Consider the following 21,865-nt stretch of genomic DNA (forward strand, 5'->3'; position numbering starts at 1 on the left):
CAGCTCTGCAAAAAGCTTCATTACGAGCAAAGGCCCAAGCTGACAAAAAACGGGGCGCTAATCCTGTATATCTTCCAGGTGACAGGGTGTGGCTCTCCACAAAACATATCAAACTTAAGGTCCCGTCCATGAAATTTGCCCCTCGGTACATAGGTCCCTTTCGAGTTACCCAACGTATCAATCCAGTGGCCTATTCTTTGGCACTACCGGCTCATATGAGAATTGCGAATACTTTCCATGTGTCTCTGCTCAAGCCCCTTACTTGCAATCGCTACACCAGGTTATCCACTCCTCCTCCGCCCTTGGTAGTGGGTGATCAAGAAGAATATGAAGTCCGTTCTATCATGGACTCCAAATTATCCAGAGGTGTCTTGTCCTATCTCGTTGACTGGAAGGGTTATGGTCCCGAGGAACGTTGTTGGGTTCCTGCTGACCGGGTCCATGCGCCCCGTCTTATCCGGTCATTTCACAACCGCTTTCCTCTTAAGCCGGGTCCTTCCCGCCCGGTGCGCGGTCTTCGAGTGGGGGGTACTGTTGCGGTCACCGGCCCGCCGAGCCTCACGGCCATGCCCGACCGGCACGACCGCACCGACTACATGAGCTTACCTGCTCGTCGGCGAGCCGGGAACCGCGCACGTAGTTCTTCCGGGCATCACGCCCGAATCCAATATGGCGCCGACCATGTTGTCGCGTCTATGGATAGCCCCGCCCCCGAGAATTATACTAACGTGTGCGTGACGTCACGACGTCAACGCACACGCACGTTCTGGGGTCAGAGGTCGCCCTCTGACCAATCATAGCTTAGAGAGGGGTATTTAAACCCCTAATTCACCCCAGTACTTTGCCATGTCGTGGTTTCAGTTTCCTGGTTTCTTGAAAGTGCTATTTTCGTGTTTCTGATTTCCTGGTATCCTGATACTTGGCGTTTCCCTGGTTATTCTGATCTCTGGTTTCCCTGACTTGGCTTGTTTAATCGGTATTGAGTATTTTCTGGCTTCCTTGACCTCGGCTTTCCCTTTGACCATTCTCTGTCTCTAGCGTATTAGTCCGGCCATTCTAAGGTCCGGTTTACGCTCTATCCTGTTATTTTCCTTTTCTTACTTATGTATATGTTTACATAGTTTCTGCGTGCTGGACCACATTACTAGTCGTGACAAGGAGCTATATAAATCATACTAATAGGGTCTTATAAATTAAAAAAGGAAAGGGAAAAAAGTTACAGTAAGCATTGTGTGTCAATATTACATAATAATTTCCCATTACTACATCTAGAAGAGGGGCTTTCTGATCTTTTATGAGTTTTTGAGGTCCATAAATAAAATGTAGGCATAGGGCATATAGGAAATATGGTATGGATGTGGCATACTCAAATTTAGACAATGGGCATGATGTGGGCATATTAAAATGGAAGCAAACTGAAATATATGTAAGCCGTGTGGTATGTGAGCATATGATAACTCTTGCAATCAGCTTTGTATTATATGAATACATGGCAGTACAGTTTTATTAGCTGTGACAAATTTATCTTCAATCTATTTTAGGTTTATATTTTCACGAGCATTCTAAGCATTCTGTGTGCACATACTTTTGTAACAGGAAACCAATTTGCACAACAAAATATTTCTGCGCAAACCCACTTCTAAAAATGAGAGGATACATTGATCATGGATTGACCGAACCACAATACTGAACATGTTGAGTTCAGATTGTGATCCAGGTCGCCTGTCACACTAAAAAAATTAAAATATGATTGATTGGAAAAAAAAAAAGGTCAGTATATATATGTATATAGATTTGTTTTATTACTCCTCTTGTTGTTTTTCCTCTATTGTTTTTTCAATTAATCTGATTGGACAATTTTTCGCCCCTTTTTGTTCTTCTGATTTGTTCTTTCAAATCTGTTCCAAAAAATGTTCCCAAAGTTTTTCTGGCCATGCCAAATTTTCTCGCCAGTCTAAGAGATACAATATGAGATATGTAGGACGGGATGTGACTGTAGCGGAGCTCCAAAACCATGACTAGGTATCTCCACTATTCCTTCCTTGAAGCTGTAAGAAGCGCTGTAGTGATTAAAGCCCTTTCCACCCGGCAACTAGACGACACATAGTTCTGGGAGTCAACTGAGTTTTATTGTGACACACCCGGCTTTTTATGTACAGACCCCCAGCATAGGGTCTCCATAGAGAAATACACAAGTCCCTTCCAGGCGCCTCTGGGATAATTGAGTCCAAAGCAGGATAACTCAATTATATCACAAGAAGTCACACACAATATTACAAAACACCCCAAAAACAGATGAAAATTATACAGGAACCCCACAAAAGTCATATCCCTGAATGGCTTGGGTCTGAGTGCCCAAGTTGTCAAAATAGCGTTTAGATACCTTCGGTAGAACGGAATCGCCATTCGGGTAAAGTTTTGACCGGCTGGCCACGAGGCGATTTCAGAAAACAGTTCCACAGAAAATGAGTCGACGGACAGTCTTCTTTCAACTAATGCTCCCCCTGGCTTTTAGGGAGCGCGTGTATTCGCCAAGTGGCCACCCAGGCCACTTGAGATAATTGCTTAATTGCAGTTAACAGCCAGGGGTGGTCGGTGTTTGTAGGGTTATAAAAAGGGGAACCGCACATATTCTGTCCGGGAACTGAACAGAGGGGATACAGACAGCCGAACAACAGGGGAATAAATATGTTATGCAAATCCATTTCGCTACAGTGACAATTACATGTATAGCGATGTATGACATTATCATCATCTGGCAAAAATGTTCAGTCCATTTCCACTCTGTGCAAATTTACATGAATTATACACTGATCAGTCACAACATTTAAACCACTGACAATTGAAGTGATTAAAATTGATTATATCATTACAATGGCATCTGTCAAGGACTAGGTTATACAGTAATGGGCAGCAAGTGAACAGCCAATTCTTGAAGAATCACTATTTTTTTAAGATTGGGTGGATGGCCGGGTGTGTGTGTTTTGTTTACCTGGGGAAGAGATGGCAGCAGGGTGCAATATGGGAACATGGCAGGCTGGTGGAGGCAGAGTTATGTTGGGAAACCTTGGGTCTTGGCATTCACATACCACCTACCCAGTTACTGTTGCAGACCAATTACCCATTTATGACAGTGGTGTTCCCTGATGGCAGTGGCCTCTTTCTGATTCCTTAATACAATTCTCAGCAATGCCAGTGGAGTGAGTCAGAGATCTCTTTCTCGCTCTATCAATAATGCTTTTGGCATCAAGTAATCACAGATATGTGTGTAGTGGCTGCACTGCAGCAATGAACGACTTACCTATAGCAAATCGAAAATGCTAATCAAGGGGAATTTTACTGTATAAAGTTTTGTCATTGAGTAATGAGGGATATATTGCCCACCTTGGTTCCCAATCTAAACGCTGACCACCAGCACTGCATATTGATAATGGAAGACTACATTTATTTTCCACCTTTAGTTTTTTGGCAAATTGGCAAATATATGAGTCATGACAATACATATTATGTTAGCCAAGGAGAAGATCAAATGTACACAACATTATTTGTTTAGAAAAATATCACAACAAAAGTAAGAAATATAACAAAACAAAATAAAAGACTGTGCTCCATCAAGGACACTTCAGGACATTCTGATCTCTCATTAATGAGTGATCTTACCACTAATGTCAAGAAGAGGACACATGGACAAACATTCCTGTGTACAGGATTGGCTGATGGTCAAGTTTTTTGGTGATGTTTGTGGTAATTCTTGGGGTCACATAAAATACACACATATACTGACTCTGACACATGCACACACATACACACTAATAAATGCAGACACAAACACACTGATGCACAGAGTTATGCAATAACTCACATACACACATTTATAGATAAAAACACATAATTACAGAGTGTCTGGTAGTGTGTATTGGTACATGTGTTTGCGTGTCTGACATTGTGTAGATGTATGTGCCTGAGAGTGTGTGTCTAGCAGTGAGTATCCTTGTGCATCTGTGAGTGAATATCTGCATGTATGCAATATACTGTGTATGGGATGCTTGTGGTCTTGATGTGTGTGTTGTGTTTATGACGAGGCTGTGTTGTAGGTGTGAGGGATGATTGTGTGATTATTAGGGTTATTGTCTGAGGGGTGTTGCCTGTGTATAAAAATTACTGTTTGACTGTGGTAGGATGACTGTGGCAATGCGACTGTAATGAGTTAAAGCGGCACTGTCATGCCGAACCCCGTTTTTTTTTTTTAACCCCCCCTCCCGCCTCCACTACATCCAATTGACCCCTTAGTCACCCCCAAATGTCCCTAAGCCCCCCATATTACCTATTTATTATTCTTTATGTTCTGCCCCGATCTTTATTCAGGGCGCAGCCATCTTTGTGAATATCATTATGGCCCCCACCCGCCGCCCAGGGGTGGGGGCCAGGAAGGGGGAGGATAGTAGGTCCCACCCCCCCTCATTATCATTATGGCCCCCACCTGCCACCCAGGGGTGGGGACGGGTGGGGGGACAGTAGGTCCCCCCCTCCCTCATTATCATTATGGCCCCCACCCGCCGCCCAGGGGTGGGGGCCGGAGAGGGGGAGGACAGTAGGTCCCCCCCACTCATTATCATTATGGCCCCCACCCACCGCCCAGGGGTGGGGGCCAGGTGGGGGGGAGGACAGTAGGTCCCCCCCTTATTATCATTATGGCCCCCACCCACCGCGCAGGGGTGTGGGCCGGGGGGGGAACAATAGGGCCCCCACCCGTCGTTTATAGCGAGTAGGGACAGCATTTACTAATACTAAGTAATCTTTACTTAGTATTAGTAAATGTGGCTGAAAGACCAATTCAGGTCTTTCAGCCTTTTAGTAGATAGCTTCCCGCGGCACAAATTCGAATGAAATTCCGACACGAACAAAGTGCCGAATTGCGTTCTAAAACGAACATACTGTTCTCATTCAGTTAGAATGCAATTTGGTAGTTTCGGCTAAAATGACAGGAAGCATCGCGAGATCACAGAGGAAAGGTAAGAATTATGGGAAAATGCTCTGACCAGCGGAAATGAAGCACACTTTGCTCCTCCGCTGGCAGGGCCGGAGTGGGGATACAAAGCAGCCCTGGAAAAAAAAATCTATGCCAGCCCCATAAGTCATTGCGCCATATATTGTCGCAATATCAAATATTGGTCCTTTCAGAGTAAAACATTTAATTATACAGTAAGCATACTCACATGCAGACACAGACGATCTCACTGACACACACAAGCTCATTGATACACAGCCTCATAGACAAACAATTTCACTAATATACATAAGCTCATTGACATAAAAACACAAGCTCACTCACTAGCAGGCACACACACACACACACACATACACATGCAAGCAAGCTCACTAGCAGGCGCACACACACACAGCTTAATGTAGTGGTTCTGGTGTCTATAGCCTGTCCCTGCAGGCTTTTGAATGTAAACACTGACTTTGCAGAGAAAAGGCAGTGTTTACATTGCTTCCTAGTGACACCTCTAGTGACAGACACTCAGACGGTCACTAGAGGCGCTTCCTGTGTCAGTGCGGATTGGCTGAGATCATCAAGCTTGATGATCTCAGTCATAGAGGCAGAGACCAGCACGACGTTGGAAAAAAAAAAAGGTGAGTAAAACACTATTTTTAAAAACACACACAGACACCACGACTGACACACACACACACACACACACCACGACTGACACACACACACACACACCACGACTGACACACACACACACACACACCATGACAGACACATACCATGACAGACACACACACCATGATACAGACACACCGTGACACAGACGACACAGACAGACACACAGCATGACACATACAGACACACACACACAGCGTAACACAGACAGACACACACACACAGCGTAACACAGACAGACACACACACACACAGCATGATACAGACACACACACACACAGCATGACACAGACACATACACACACCATGACAGACAGACACACACACAGCATGGAACACACACACACACACACACAATGACACACACACACACTCCCACTGACATACATATTTTTTAGTACCTGTGGGTGGGCAGACTGGTAGCTGTGCTGGCGGCCGCAGGGAGAACTTGAAAGGCGGCCGCAGGGGAAGCTTTTCATGAAGCCGGGAGCAGGCTCTTCTGGGGGAGCAGGCTGTTCTGTCTCTGCTCCCCCTCCCTCACGCGCTAGAAAGAGACCGGGGCCGGAATATGACGTCATATTCCGGCTCCGGTCTCATTAAGCTGCGCGCGAGGGAGGGGGAGCAGAGACAGAACAGCCTGCTCCCCCAGAAGAGCCTGCTCCCGGCCTCATGAAAAGCTTCCCCTGCGGCCGCCTTTCAAGTTCTCCCTGCTGCCGCCTTTCAAGTTCTCCCTGCGGCCGCAGGTCACCCCAGCCCCAGGTGCCGACGGCCCACCGGGAAATTTCCCGGTATCCCGGTGGGCCAGTCCGGCCCTGTCTGCTGGTCAAAGCTGGTCAAGCGGAGGAAACCTCCATAAGGCAAAGAGTCCCTACTTTGTCTTATGATTTTAAAGAAAACTAAAGAAGACAGGAAGAAAGGAAGAATAGATCCTGAGAAAGGAGAAGAGGAAGAGATTGAGGAAAGGTAAGTTCGGCATGACAGTGCCGCTTTAATGTGTGTGTGGGGTGAGTGAGCAGGGTGAGTGTGACAGGGTGAGTAGGGGGATAGATTGTGTAAGTGTTCTGCTCATTTATTCATTTATTTATTTGGATTCACCCAACCCCTCCTCCCGTTACTATTTCTGCAGTGAGTGGGACTATAATCATTATTCACTGGAGTTCCATTGGTTTCCATGGTGATACACTGGGCTGCCAGGTGGATCTGTACCTGCAGCTGAGTGCAGACTCCTCTGAAGAGAACTGCTCCCGGCCAGAGGTGCCAACTGCGCAGAGAGTAATGTAGGGCTGTGCAGGAAAATCTGTAGATCTCCCCACTGGGGCATGCATCTGTGGAGGGCTAATTAGAACCTGTGGTTTCATGGTAAGACTGGCTTTGCTGTCTGTACAGCCATTACTCCAGGGGGACCGGCCGCTGCTGCAGCAGCTGCAACCCCCGTGACCGTGGGCTCCCTACTTACCTTCAGGGCAGGTACACCAGTGACCGGCAGGAGGGGAGCGAAGGGCTGTGCTGTTCCCCTCCTGTCCTGCAAGCAGCACAGCTGAGCGATCTTCCAGAAAGTGCTCACTGAGAGAGCACTTCCTCTCTGATCGGTGCACTGCGGTGATGAGCAGGTATAGGAGGGAGGTTGGAGAAACACATGGTGAAGTGTGGGGGGGGGGGTGTAGAATGGGACACATGGGGGGATAGAATGGGACACATGGAGGGGCTTTGGGGGGATGGAACACACTGAAGGGATTGCTTGGGGGTGGGATGAGTCACATGGTAAGACTTGGGGGATGGGACACATGGAGGGCTTGCTTGGGAGGATAAGACACATGGAGGGGCTTGGGGGGATGGGGCACATGGAGAGACTTTCTTGTGGTTAAGAATGAGACACATGGAGAGGCTTGTTTTGGGGGAATGATACACATAGATGGGCTTGGGCAGGAATAGGACATGTGGAAAAGCTTGGAAAGGGAATGGGACACAAGGAGGGGGTGATTGAAACATCTGGAAGGGATAGAGGGAGGGAAAGAGACACTTGGACCGAATGGGGGGAGGGAATGAGACACTGAGGGGCTGGGGGAAATGGGACACATGGAGGGGCCTGGGTTGGAATGAATGAGACACATGGAGGGGCTAAGGGGGTGGGATGAGACACATGGAGGGGCTAAGAGGGCCTTGGGGGAAATAAGACACATGGAGGAGCTGAGGGGAAGGAATGAGACACATGGAGGGGCTGGAGAGGAAATGAGACACAGGAAGGAGCTGGGGGAGGAAATGAGACACAGATAAGGGCTCAGGGGAGGGAATGAGACACAAGAACGGGCTGGGGAGGAAATTAGATACATGGGGCAGTGGAGGAAAATGAGACACACGCTGGAGGGGGAATGAGACACATGAGGGGGGCAGGGCACTTTCGCACTGGTGCCCGGTGGTTTCTAGTAATGCCTCTGTATGGCTGCCATGGCAATCATATACACATGATTAAAGGCATGAAGGGATTAAAGTCTATCTGCAAGAATTCAATTTTTGTTTTTTACTTAGTTTAAAAGTGTGCAAAGTCCATTCTGGCTATTCAAAATCCCTTCACGCATGCACACATCCACTCATCCACGCACACACACGGAAGATTTTCCTTTTTGATGATGGGGACACATTAAGTTTTAATACTGCTGTCCTACTGGATGTGATATGTAGTATATATCCTAAATTACTCTAGTGTATCAACAAATATTCATATAGCTGGACTAGAGAGTCAAAGGCCATTTGCTATGTGAGACATGAGGATAAAGCAGAGGGTTACAATTCCAATCTCAGTGTGAATGGGCAGATTATCAGGGTCTAACTGTCAATTGGCAGATTCCTAGAGTGAATGAGAAGGTTCTGGGTTATTATGAATGGGACAGAGTTTTTTTAGGATAAGTAGATATATTCAGATGAATAGTTTCCATTGTTGAACTGGCAGGTTCTCAGGGTGAGTAGATTTTGAGTGTAAAAGGGAAAATTCTCAGAGCCACAGGATAAATGAGTAAATTCCTACTAGAAATGAGCATATACTTAAGATATTAAGATTAATGAGTGGATTGTCAGTGGAGTGGATTGCCAGATACTGAAAATGAACAGCAGTATATACTGTAAGGATCGCCAGCAAATTCAATTTCAGGGTGAATATGCAGATTCTGAAATAGCATTCTGTAAATACCATCTTACTGAGCCCCCCAGAAGCTGAATACAGATAATGTTATCATGAGGTAACATCACAGACTTAGAACCGGGAAACCCACATTTAAATCCCGGTCAGACCACCTTAGTAAGCATCCCTGGGCAAGACACCTAGTGATATATTTATATATATCTGCCAGCCTCAAATCCTCATAGATTGTAAACTCATATGAGCAGGGCCTTCTTCAAATATCCCCTTCTAAAGTGCTGCGGAATATGTTGGCACCATATAAATGCTAATAATAATTAAGGGTGATTGATTATGCAGCCCATTATGTAGGACTACGTACAGCATTGGCGGATCCAGGGGGGGGGGGGGGCAACGGGGCAATTGCCCCCCCCGAGATACCCCCCTGCCGGCTAGTGCAGGGCTGGCATTGCCCAAGCACCAGCCCTGCAATGTGCCTGTGGACCGGGGAGGGTGATCAGAGATCAGAGATCTCCATCCCCGGTCTGCAGGCACTGTGCTGACAGCCGGCAGGGGAGGGAGAGGGAGGAGAGAGGACCCGGGAGCTAAGCCCGCAGCTCCTCCGGGTCCTCCTCTCACGAGATTTGGAGCGTTGCCTTGGTTACCACGGCAACGCTCCAAATCTCGCGAGAGTGAACTCTAGCCCTGGAGCGCGGGCTAGAGTTCACTGTAACCACTGGACCACCAGGGATTCCCCACTGGGACCACCAGGGGTCCAGAAATGTCCCCCCTCGTCCTCAATAAAGGTAAGAAGGGAGGGGGGACATAAATATATTTATTTTATTAAATAATTTTTATTTATTTATTAAAAAGCCTCCCTTCCCTCCTTCCCCCCCCCCCCCTACACACACTGACCCCATACACAAACACTGCCCTCATACACACACTGCCCCCATACACACAGACACCTGTCCCCATACACACACTGCCTCACAAACATTGTCCCCATACACACACTGCCCCACAAACACTGCCCCCATACACACACTGCCCCCATTCACACAAACACTGTCCCACAAACACTGTCCCCATACACACACTGCCCCATAAACACTGCCCCCATACACACACTACACACACTGACCCCATACACACACTGACCCCATACACACACTGCCCCACAAACACTGTCCCCATTCACACACTGCCCCACAAACACTGTCCCCATACACACACTGTTCCACAAACACTGTCCACATACACACACTGCCCCACAAACACTGTCCCCATACACACACTGCCCCACAAACACTGCCCCCATACACACACTACACACACTGCCCCATACACATACTGCCCTGCACACACTGCACACCCATACACACACAGACACATACAGTGCCCTACACACACTGCTGCCCCAATACACACATTGCCCCACACACACACACACAACCCCCCCTATACACACAGTGCCTCCCCATACACACACTGCTCCACACAGACATACAGTGCCCCCATACACACACTGCCACCCTCACACACACACTGCCCCCTAACACACACACTGCCGCCCTTACGCACTCACACTCACTTCACCGCTCAAACACACACTGCACCTTTCACACACACACTTCACCCCTAACACACACCACTTCTCCTATGCCCTATATCCCAGCAGACCCCAGGTATGTTGTCAAACTGTTCTTAAACGGTATGACTACTTACTCTGGGGTGGGATCCTGGCACTACTCGCATCATAACTACTACACTGAGCTGTAGTGGTTATTGTGCCAGGATTATTTTTTTTTTAAATAATCTATAAGTGCCCCATCCCGAGATCAGGCTCTGGATCCGCCACTGACGTACAGTAAATGTCATTGGGCTTGGTAGCAAAACATTGCATGTTCTTCAGTAGCCTAATTTTATCCTAAGTGTCCACAGCTTGGAATCTGTAATTTACTTGTATGTACGTAGTGGGGAATCGCGAAGCAGCCTAGAACAAAATCTAACCCCATTCAACCCCCCAGTAACGACAGACCACTTAGTATGGATGAAACAGGCTACAGTATTTATTATCACAAACTAAATTACTGCATAACACATCCATAACTTTATTTATTAAATCTCTTCTTTTCTGTAACCCAAACGTTAGACATAAATAAGCATAAATTAACATATATACATATATAACTCCACACATAGTGTTATACAGTGACCCAACCGTCCTTGCCAATAAACATAGAGTGGTTCCTAATCACCACTCCCTCTCACCTGCCCCCCTCGTCATAAAAATCATATCTTTCCAATGCCTGCCATCAGCCGACCTTATCCACGCTCGATGGGCACAAGACCTCAGGCAACCTATAGTTTAACCTTTGGAGCAGGGGAGGTTTGAGACCTTAAAAACTTGTTCATTTCATTCCATATACTTAAACGTAACCTCAAACTCAATTGGCAAGGACATACCCCTGGCTAGCTGCAACGAAATATACTAATAGGGCGGGTGGGAGGGAAGCTGTTTGCTGGCCCGAATCCCAAGTGGCACTGAGGTAAGACCTCCCCCACCTAACTTACACAGAACATAATCCCACCCACAGACTCTTTCCCAACCAATCCCATGCATCTATCCCCACACTCCTACATGTGCCCTTGTCCGCTTAGCTGCACTATCTCCCCAGGGCCTGAGATAGCTCAAGCTGTTCACATACCGAATATTATTATTTACTATAGCTTTTTGTTACTACTGACCTTAGTTTATTTTTGGCAGCATTGAAAATGGCACGTCCACTGTTAGTGGGTTGTGGGGTTGATCCACCAAGTTCTGTTTCATGAAACACAGAGCGTTCCACGCAGTATCGGATATCGCGGTTTCGAAGCTCCTTGTCCATCGTTTGGTTCTGGCTGAGTAATGAGGATAAAGACTGTTCTTCTCATATAGAAAGCGTTTCCTTCTGAGAAAAGAATTCTGCCAAAACACACATTGCCATCACAAACAGGCTTCTACAAAGTAAACAAAATGAAATCCTTGCTGTGTAGTTACCTATACGTGGATTTAAAGATAAACAATGACAAAATAAACTGACTATTGGCACCACACTAAAATAAACTATTGGCACCACACCAATAAAACTCACATTTGTAATGTGCAGTCTGTATATCGCAGAGCTACACATCAGTAATACTCACAGTATTGTGTAATCACAGAGCTCCACAGCAGTGCAACTTGTAGCCATGTGGAGTTATTATAGCATTCCAAAGCAATATAACTCAAATTCATGTTTGGTGTGTAAGAGAGTATTACAGAGCTCTACAGCTCACAATAATGTGGACTAACTTTAAGTGTATTCAGAGCAAAACAGCAATAGAATTCAAAGTACTGTGTGGTGTGTGGGAGTGTACATTGTGGATTGTTTATAATTTGTGCTAACACCAAAACTCATCACTATATACAGATACAGCCAGAATATACCAATATACAGTTGTATATAGTTTGCATACCCTTTGTGTGTTGGTAATATATGTACAATTTTTAAAGAAATCATGAGTGAGCAGAACATGGTCCTATGGTTGTGACCATAAAGCTCTATTTTGGTCTCCTCGCGACAAATTACAGTGTGCCACAAGCTGTGAGGTGTGTCAAGGTGTAGTCTTGCATATTGTAACTGGGCTTTTTTGTGGAATTTGTGCAGTAAAGGGTTCTGTCTGGCAACTCGATCATGCAGCTCATTTTTGTTCAAGTATCGTCGTTTTGTGCTCCTTGAAACAACCACACCGTCTTTTTCCAGAGCAGCCTGTATTTCTCCTGAGGTTACCTGTGGGTTTTTCTTTGTATCCCGAACAATTCTTCTGGCAGCTGTGGTTTAAATCTTTCTTGGTCTACCTGACCTTGGTTTGGTATCAAGAGATCCTCAAATTTTCTATTTCTTAATAAGTGATTGAACAGTACTGACTGGCATTTACAAAACTTTGGATATCTTTTTGTATCCTTTTCGATCTTTATAAAGTTTCATTACCAGGTTTTTTGACAGTTCTTTTCTGCTTCCCATGGCTCAGTATCTAGCCTGCTCACAAACTAATTGGCTATTTATACACAGAAACTAATTGCAATTTAAAAAGCCACAGGTGTGGGAAATTAACCTTTAATTGCCATTTTAACCTGTGTGTGTCATCTTGTGTGTCTGTGACAAGGTCAAACATTCAAGAGTATGTAACCTTTTGATCAGGGACATTTGGGTGATTTCTGTTATCATTATGATTAAAAAAGGAGACAAACAACTATGTGATAATATATGGCTTCATAGGATCACTATCCTTCAATAAAATACATTTTTTTGCATGACCCGTCATGTTTTTCAAGTCAATGCCAAAATTTCACAATTTCTTCCAGGGTATGCAAACATTTGAGCACAACTGTACATGTGGTCAGTACTGAACCCAGATATGCAGGGCCGACCTTTCAGTGGGGCATCTGGGGCTCCAACCTTATAGAGACCCCTCGGCTGTGGGAGCTCCCACTTAGAGCCCACCTGTTACAAACCTGTTGCATACAAATTAATTTCTCATATTCTGAATTAAACTGAGTAATAAAAACAGGTCCTCTTTCACGAAAAAAAGTATTAGTACATTGAAAAAGTGTTGGTTTATAGTATTGTAAGGCCCTTGGTTAAAATGTTGTATGATGAGAGCCCTAGGGTCACCTTTACCAAGAATATAAACCTAAAACAATCTTTTGACCCCTTCTTAGTGGGTATCTTAATCAGAAAGTTTTATGATATAAGGAACAGGGTGTTAATGTGGATAGGGGAAATTTGAAATGTGGACATACCATGTGTGTGTGTGTGTGTGTTGGTGACGGTAGGGGGCCAGGGTGCCAGTGTGGGGGAGGAGGGGAGGGCAGTGTGCAGTGCTACCTTACAATACAAAAAACTTCTCATACTACTGGATGGATGGATGGATAGATAGTTATAAAAACTGTTGCCCCGCAAAATGTGGAATTCAAATGCTGCAGGCAGGAAATCAAGTCATAAATCAGCAAGGAACCATGTAGCATATGAATGCTGTATATCAAGTAGGGTTGCAGTTGTAAGAATTAGAGTTTTATGGATACACATCAATCACTTTTTCATATTGATGGGCAGTACATGAAGTAAAATTCACATTAACCCAGAAAAAAATCTGAATTAATGAAGGTTCTCCCTTTTGAATACTGCTGGACAACAAGTTCAAGACCTGTGCCATAGAATGCAGGATTCCTTTATATCTTGCAAAAATATGATTATCTGACAACACAATGTCAAGAATCCAATATACAATGATAAGATCCCAGTTTTAGGAAGTAAAAAAGCAAATAAAGCAGGGATGTTTCTGCGGGAGGATTACAGCTATTCAAAGCCCTACCTGTTTGCGTTGCATTTGCCAGTTTGACCAGTGATCCAGAGTCACTTTCCCCGCTTCACCTACAGTTATATAGGATGCAGAGCGGAAAAACACTGTGCATAGATTGAACACGAGAACGTGTAACCCTGGGTAATACATTACTAATATCCTTAAACATCAAACTGCTGATGTAGGAATTCACTGAAAGGATGACCCATGTGAGCTGGTTTAAATAAAAACACATTCACATCTCTTCAGGAGAAGTGGATAAATGCAGCTACTGGATACAGATCAGTGTTATTTTATTTAGTTGTTGATACAATTAGAATATATAAAAAGATTGCTGAGTTGGGCAGCATCAACTTGTGTATTGCAGTCCAAAGTATTCTAGAATTGTGTTGTGTATCTCAAACTATCAAACCGTGGTGAGTAGACCTTCTCTGTCTGAGGACAATTTTAGAAAATGTTCGGAATAGGGCTGCCACATCCACCATGTTACAGGATTCATATAGCTTATTCATGCAGTTGGGCATAGTGCTGCCCCGCAGTAGATATTATATTCTACAGAAGCCATCTTAAAACACCATAAGCATGTAGGGCTTTTCCGGGCACCCATGAAATTACATTGCAGCATTATCACTGTTAATCTGACCCTGCTTTGGATGGCAAAAAAAGGTTGTGAGGCTAAACAGCACTCTCAAACTATTATTGCTCTTCAGCGTTGGATCAATCCATATGTTTAATGTCATTAATACTTTCAGTTAATCACTGCCCTCCAGGTTGGTGAAATTGGCGGCGATAAGTTGGAAGAATAAATTACGCATTATTAATGTGGTTAAGGAGGGGCAGTCTCTGAGTGTCACAGACAGCCTCAGGTTTTACTTAACTTTCTCTAAAATATTTTACATAATATGGACATAGTATAAAAAAAATAATCTCTGGCACTCACTGTGATAAATCAAGCAGATTTATTAGAAACCGCAACATTTCAACCTGTACGAAACGTTGCGGTGTCCAATAAAACTGCTTGATTTATCACAATGAACACTTGAGATTTTTTATTTTATACTCGTTCTTATGGGATATGCTGAACCATACTCAGTTCGCACCCTGTGATTTTTATGATTAAGTGCAGTCCCCTTTTTCTCCATGCTTATATGGACATAGGACAAACGGAGCCTTTAGACAACATAAACACTACATTTAACAGAAGTGGTTGTATTGTCTAATGTGCCCATAACTTTTCTATAATACAGAGCTTGTCTCATAATTAAAACATCTTGGAATTGTAAATCAATTGTCAACTTTCTGTTGTAAAAAGCATGATAACATGACAATAGCACATATATGTTGAACAAGGTGCAGCATACCTCAGTAGGGAGAAAAAAAACGATTCTATATAATTCTAGGTCACCTTGAAGATTTTTGAAGAATTTTGAGCAATCCAATATGTGACCAATTTCTCTTATTTTAAATAAATGTTAATCTAGGTCACAGCATGGCTTGACACAGAAAGTTGCAGACCTGTTAGTTCTAAAGAAGAAGCATTTTAAATATTGTGTGAATTGGTTGCAAAAAAAAATAAAATCCCTGAATGGCTGCCAGATTTTTTTTTTATTTCAATACATAATAAAATTAGCAGTACAAACCGGGAGGGGGGTACATCAAACCAAGATCTCTAATGCATTTTGTGCCACCTGGGCATTTCGTCTTTAAATTAAGCAAATCTGAATATAGGTCACAGCATAAGCTCACACAGCATTTGTACATCTGTAGCAGAAGTGGATGTGGAGAAAACGATGTCTGGATATCATGCAAAATTGGTAATCGAAATCAAGATGGCTGCCAGACCATAAGACCTATGTTGCCCATATTGCAAAGGATATACTGTACTATAGGTTTCTACCATTGTTTCATTATTTTTCCACTAGCAGGTTTTTTTAAGGCATTTATAGGCATTGATATTAATCAGGTTGCCCATCAACTGTCCATTGCTTGGCCACCTAAAGTTAAAACTAAAATGATAAATTAAGAAAAATACAACCATTACAACTGCCAATGACCTAACCTACACATTTTGCTTAACGTGTAGGTGTCAGGAAAGCTCATTAGTAAATGTATTACACCTGATAACAGGGTATGTATAATAATAATGAAATAATAAATAGATAATAATTATAAAGATACTGTTAAAATAAATAATAATTGTAAAGATACTGTTAAAAGAAAGACTCAAACTAAAGAACAAATCTTAACCAAGAAGTAGTGATAGTGCCAGGAAATATATTGCTCTAAGACAGTTGCACCCTGTCTTAAAGTAACACTATGGGGTCAGGAACACAAACATGTATTCAGGACCCTATAATGTTAAAACCACCATCTATCCCCCTGCTCACCCCTTTACCCCCTAAATATAGTAAAACCTTGCCTGTATTCAAGTCTGCAACTGCTGGCTCTGCCCCTGTCTGCCTCTGACTTCTGACATCATCAGAAGTGGTGGTCTGAGACAATACAATGCTTACCCATAGGATTGGCTGAGACTGTCAAGGAGGCAGATCAGGAGCAGAACCAGCACAAGTCAAACACAACGCTGGCCAATCAGCATCTCCTCATAGAGATACATTGAATCAATGCAGCTCTATGATGAAAATTCAGTGTCTCCATGCAGCACTGCCCCAGGAAGCACCTCTAGTAGCCATCTGAGTAGTGGCCAGTGGATGTATTCCTAGACTGTAATTTTCTCTGAAAATACAGTGTTTACTGCAAAAAGCCTGGAGGGAATGATTCTACTCACCAGAACAAATATAATAAGCCGTAGTTGTTCTGGTGACTATAGTGTCCCTTTAAACTACATCATTACAGAGACCTCTTTGTATATATTTACCTGTTACATAAATGTTTTGTATAACTTCCCCATCCCTTACTGCGTAGGAATATCTGATAGTAAAGTCCACAGGTCCTAAGAGTGACAATGTACAGCAAGAAAACAAAAGCATTCAGGGTTCACTGCTTTTGGTCTCTCTTACTTTTCCTTCAGTAGAACTTAATGGAGCATTTAAAAGCTGCACATGTAGGTCCCTTGAAGACACATTTTCCTTTCTGCAATGTCAACCTCTGAGATTCCCAGCAAATACATATAGTTACATAGTTACTTAGTTACATAGCTGAAAAGAGACTTGCATCCATCAAGTTCAGCCTTCCTCACATTTGTTTTTTGCTGTTGATCCAAAAGAAGGCAAAAAAAACAACAGTTTGAAGCACAATTTTGCAACAAGCTAGGAAAAAAATTCATTCTTGACCTCAGAATGGCAGTCAGATTTATCCTTGGATCAAGTAGTTATTACCCTACATTGAAAGATTATATCCTTGAATATTCTGTTTTTGCAAGTATGCATCTAGTAGCTGTTTGAACATCTGTATGGACTCTGATAAAACCACTTCTTCAGGCAGAGAATTCCACATCCTGATTGTTCTTACAGTAAAAACATTTCCTTAGACGAAATCTTCTTTCTTCCAGTCTAAACGCATGGCCTCGTGTCCTATGTAAAGTCCGGTTTGTGAATAGATTTCCACACAATGGTTTGTATTGGCCCCGAATATATTTGTATAATGTTATCATATCCCCTCTCAGGCAACGTTTTTCTAAACTAAATAGGTTTAAATTTGTTAACCGTTCTTCATAGCTGATCTGTTCCATTCCTTTTATTAATTTTGTAGCCTGCCTCTGCACTTTTTCTAGTGCCATAATATCCTTCTATAGAACAGGTGCCCAAAATTACACAGCATATTCAATATGTGGTCTTACCAGTGATTTATAAAGAGGCAAAATTATATTCTCGTCCCGAGAATGAATGCCCTTTTTCATGCATGACAATACCTTACTGGCCTTGGCCACTGCTGATTGACATTGCACATTGTTGCATAGTTTGTTGTCTATAACAATTCCCAAGTCCTTTTCGTGTGTTGTTATCCCTAATTCGCTTCCATTAAGGGTATACGTTGCTTGTGTATTCTTTACGCCGAAGTGCATAACTTTGCATTTTTCAACATTAAATTTCATCTGCCATTTGAGTGCCCAGTCCCCCAGTCTATCTAAATCCCTCTGCAGCAAAGTAATATCTTGCTCACATTGTATTATTTTACAAAGTTTTGTGTCATCTGCAAACACTGAAACATGACTTTCAATGCTGTCTTCAAGATCATTTATAAACATGTTACATAGAAGGGGTCCCAGAACAGACCTCTGAGGGACACCACTTGCCACCTCTGTCCAGCTTGACAATTTACCATTAACGACAACTCTTTGTACTCTGTTTTTAAGCCAATGTTCTACCCAAGAACAAGCATTTTCATCTAGACCGATTTCCTTGAGTTTGAACACTAATCTATTGTGTGGAACTGTATCAAATGCCTTGGCAAAATCCAAATAGATCACATCCACTGCAACAACCTGATCTATAATTCTGCTTACTTCTTCGTAGAACGCAATCAAGTTAGTTTGACATGACCTGTGCTTCATAAAACCATGCTGATTTTTGCTGATAACCATGTTCTTCTCAAGGAATTCTTGAATATTATCCCTTAATAACCTTTCAAATATTTTACCAGCCACAGAAGTTAAGCTCACAGGTCTATAATTTCCAGGTAAGGATTTTGAACCTTTTTTGAATATAGGAACCACATCTGCCTTCCTCCAATCCTCCGGAACACTTCCTGAAAGAAAAGAATCTTGAAAGATTAAAAACAGAGGTTCACTTATTTCTACACTTAATTCCTTAAGTACACGTGGATGGATACCGTCAGGCCCTGGAGCTTTGTTTATATTAACTTTCTTTAGTTACTGCAGAACCTTGTCTTGAGTTAACCAATTACAATTATTCTGCAAGTTTTTAGTAGCAATCATTTGCACATCTGTAATACATTCATAGTCTATTCATTTTATAACATTAAAAGACATAGGAACATTGGTACACAGACAACACATCCCACAAATTGAATATTATATGAATTTACATTAATGATGTCACTGGCAACATCAACTTCACTGGCAATCTTCTCGTCTGCCCACAACCTATAGAACCATGCAGAAAGTGCTGCTGAATCAATCAGAGCTACGTCCATAGGGCAAAATGGACCTTCGTAATTATTATGTTTGCATTGTTTTCAGTGTCTTATTAAACTATCTTTCAATCAACAATGCATAAGACAAAAAGACAAGACGGAAACAGCAGAATATAAAGGTTTTGCATTATTTTATTCTCAAATCTGTCGCTTCCATTTTACAATTTTACAAGAAAACAAAAAGAAGTGTTACTTTTCTCATTGCAATCTCTAAACTCACAAATGAAAATCAAAAACAAAATGTAATTTCTTACAAAATAATTTTGTTTAAAAGGCCTAATCTCACAGAAATACAATCATCTTTCTCCTTAGCTACTAGCAACAAGATCCTACTGGGAGGTCCCATCCCACCCACATTCCACCAATGTACATTCTTAACTCCAAGTCCATGTTAGATACTGCAAAATTACATTGAAAGGCTGCAGGTACCAAGACGCATTTAACAAGAGTCTACCAGTTGTTCCTGATACTTTGAGGCTAGTCTGCACTTTCCAAGTATGAACCCAGATTTGCAAACCTATTTTTGTTTTGAAGCGGAAAGTGCTGTAACAACGTGTCACAGGGACTTGGGGATCCATTCTGATTGCATTAGATTGCATTTGGAACCTCAAACTGCTCAGAACCTGCTTTTTGGCACAGATAGATATATATACAGTTATTTAGATTTTGGTAGATACTTTGTTCTTGTGCTGTTCTTCAAAACTGATTTAGGAATATTGGGAATATGATTTGTAGATTTGTGTAAATTACAAGGTATATTAGCCAAGTAATATTTAGCAATACTTTTTAAAGTAGATATGGTGATAAAGTGGTATGCTTTAAACTAGAATTGACAATGCTTTTATTTCAGATAGAGTTTACTTTTTTAAAACCTTACAAATATCCTTCCTAGTATGACAATGTGCTGGCAATAATTTTTGGAGTGAAGGACTAAAAGTAGTTTAACCCCTTAAGGACCAAACTTCTGGAATAAAATGGAATCATGACATGTCACACATGTCATGTGTCCTTAAGGGGTTAAATGTCAGGGAAACCTAATGAAAGTTCATATTAGTTGTCCCACTCTTAGCACTTGGGCTCAGATTATTTTGCATAATAATATTCTTCATGTTCTACATTGTTTCTTTGCTATAATATTCTCACATAGATAGAGTGATAGAGTGTTCATTGATTGATTGACAGTTAAAGCCGGCAGCTGCTGAGTTACAATAATATGTAAATGATAAAAAGGGCACCATATGCTGGAAGCCAATTAATAGCCTGTCTGAACTTTTTTGTCAGTCTAGAGAAAGAAAGTCTGTGAATCAAAAGAGCCCCTATGTTAACAGAAACGAAACTTGTAACAGATAATTAGAAAAAAAAACACACATATAGAACACATTAATGGAATACATGAATTATGCAAAAAAAAAAAAAAATCAGAGCCCCTGATTATGAATGTTTTTAAAATATTAGATGAACTTGATCTGAATCTGTTTTTAAAGAACACAGCACAAGATCACACTGCCTGTCGGAAACACTGGTTAGTGTAATAATTTGGCTATCTGGGAAAATATGCATATATGTTTATACATACATATATTTTATATATACATATATTTATATATTCAAACATAAAGGACAAAAAAATCAACACAATATGTTTAAATTCCTATATAGCCAGTTAGTTATGTCACTTGTCATTGAATATAACTGATTTATACCCTTTTTCTCATAAAAGAAACATATGTTCTGGATGTAGTTAATTGTGCATTTCTGATATCGGATTGTTTCTGTTTAAGTAAGATAGTGAGGTTTTTAGGAAAATTGAATTAAAATATGGGGTATATCAGCAATGTCCTTTGCAGATAACCTTTTAAGGTAAGAAAACATTGTATATATAGATATATGTATATATTTTAATTGTAGGAATTGTAAAGAAATTATAATTTGGTCCCCTTTGTATTTGGTGAGTATATGTTCATATATGTTTGCAACACACTAACTGGTAACTGAATTAATTTTTGACATAAAAGTAGACAATGCAGCTTATTAATTTTTGTACATATCCAGCATTGTAATAAAAGTTGTTTTTTTTTTTTTTTTAAAAAAAAAGGAAAAATATAAACCGTGTACTGCAAAGAAATTTTTAAAAAAAATGATAAACATTTTCTGATACACTTCATTTTGTAAATTTAAAAAAATAAAAAAAAAGTTTTTTTTGGTGATAAACAGCATAAATATTTATCAAAACACCAAAACAAATGCACATACAAATGAATTACATAATTAAAATAAATAGGCAGTCGTATAAATATGCATAACAAATAGAATTCTGAGTTTCAATTTTATATACATCCTGAAAAAATAATGTAAACAAGTTTGTTCTTTTTTTCTGTTTAAACAACAGATAACAAAGAGCCAAGAACAAAATACACACATATCACACACACACATATAAATGTATGCATATATAACTATATATTCATGTTAATATATATGTATATATAAGCATACTGCACCATTTTCCAAATTGCATTAAACGTTTTCATTCAGAACTATCCACATTTTATTTATAAGTTGTTGGTTTTTGTTTTCATAAT

The 21,865-nt window shown here is 41.7% G+C and overlaps 1 protein-coding gene across 2 annotated transcripts in view; it reads right to left on the bottom strand.

Moving 5' to 3' along the window:
• The window catches only part of LOC134568010 (solute carrier family 26 member 6-like), an 83,769-nt gene extending 69,483 nt beyond the window's left edge, over window positions 1–14,286 (bottom strand). Inside the window, exons 1-2 of one of the 2 annotated variants that reach the window (XM_063426229.1) lie at window positions 14,184–14,286; window positions 11,535–11,687 (exon numbers count right to left, since the gene is read on the bottom strand). In XM_063426229.1, coding sequence (XP_063282299.1) covers window positions 11,535–11,674 — 140 coding nt within the window. In that variant the 5' untranslated portion in view covers window positions 11,675–11,687; window positions 14,184–14,286. Of the gene's footprint in view, window positions 1–11,534; window positions 11,752–14,183 lie in introns of both variants that reach the window. The other variant, XM_063426228.1, reaches the window with a different exon arrangement.
• Between the last annotated feature and the right edge of the window lie 7,579 nt (window positions 14,287–21,865).

This window comes from Pelobates fuscus, chromosome 7 (assembly GCF_036172605.1).
Source record: "Pelobates fuscus isolate aPelFus1 chromosome 7, aPelFus1.pri, whole genome shotgun sequence".
Taxonomy (NCBI): Eukaryota; Metazoa; Chordata; class Amphibia; order Anura; family Pelobatidae; genus Pelobates; species Pelobates fuscus.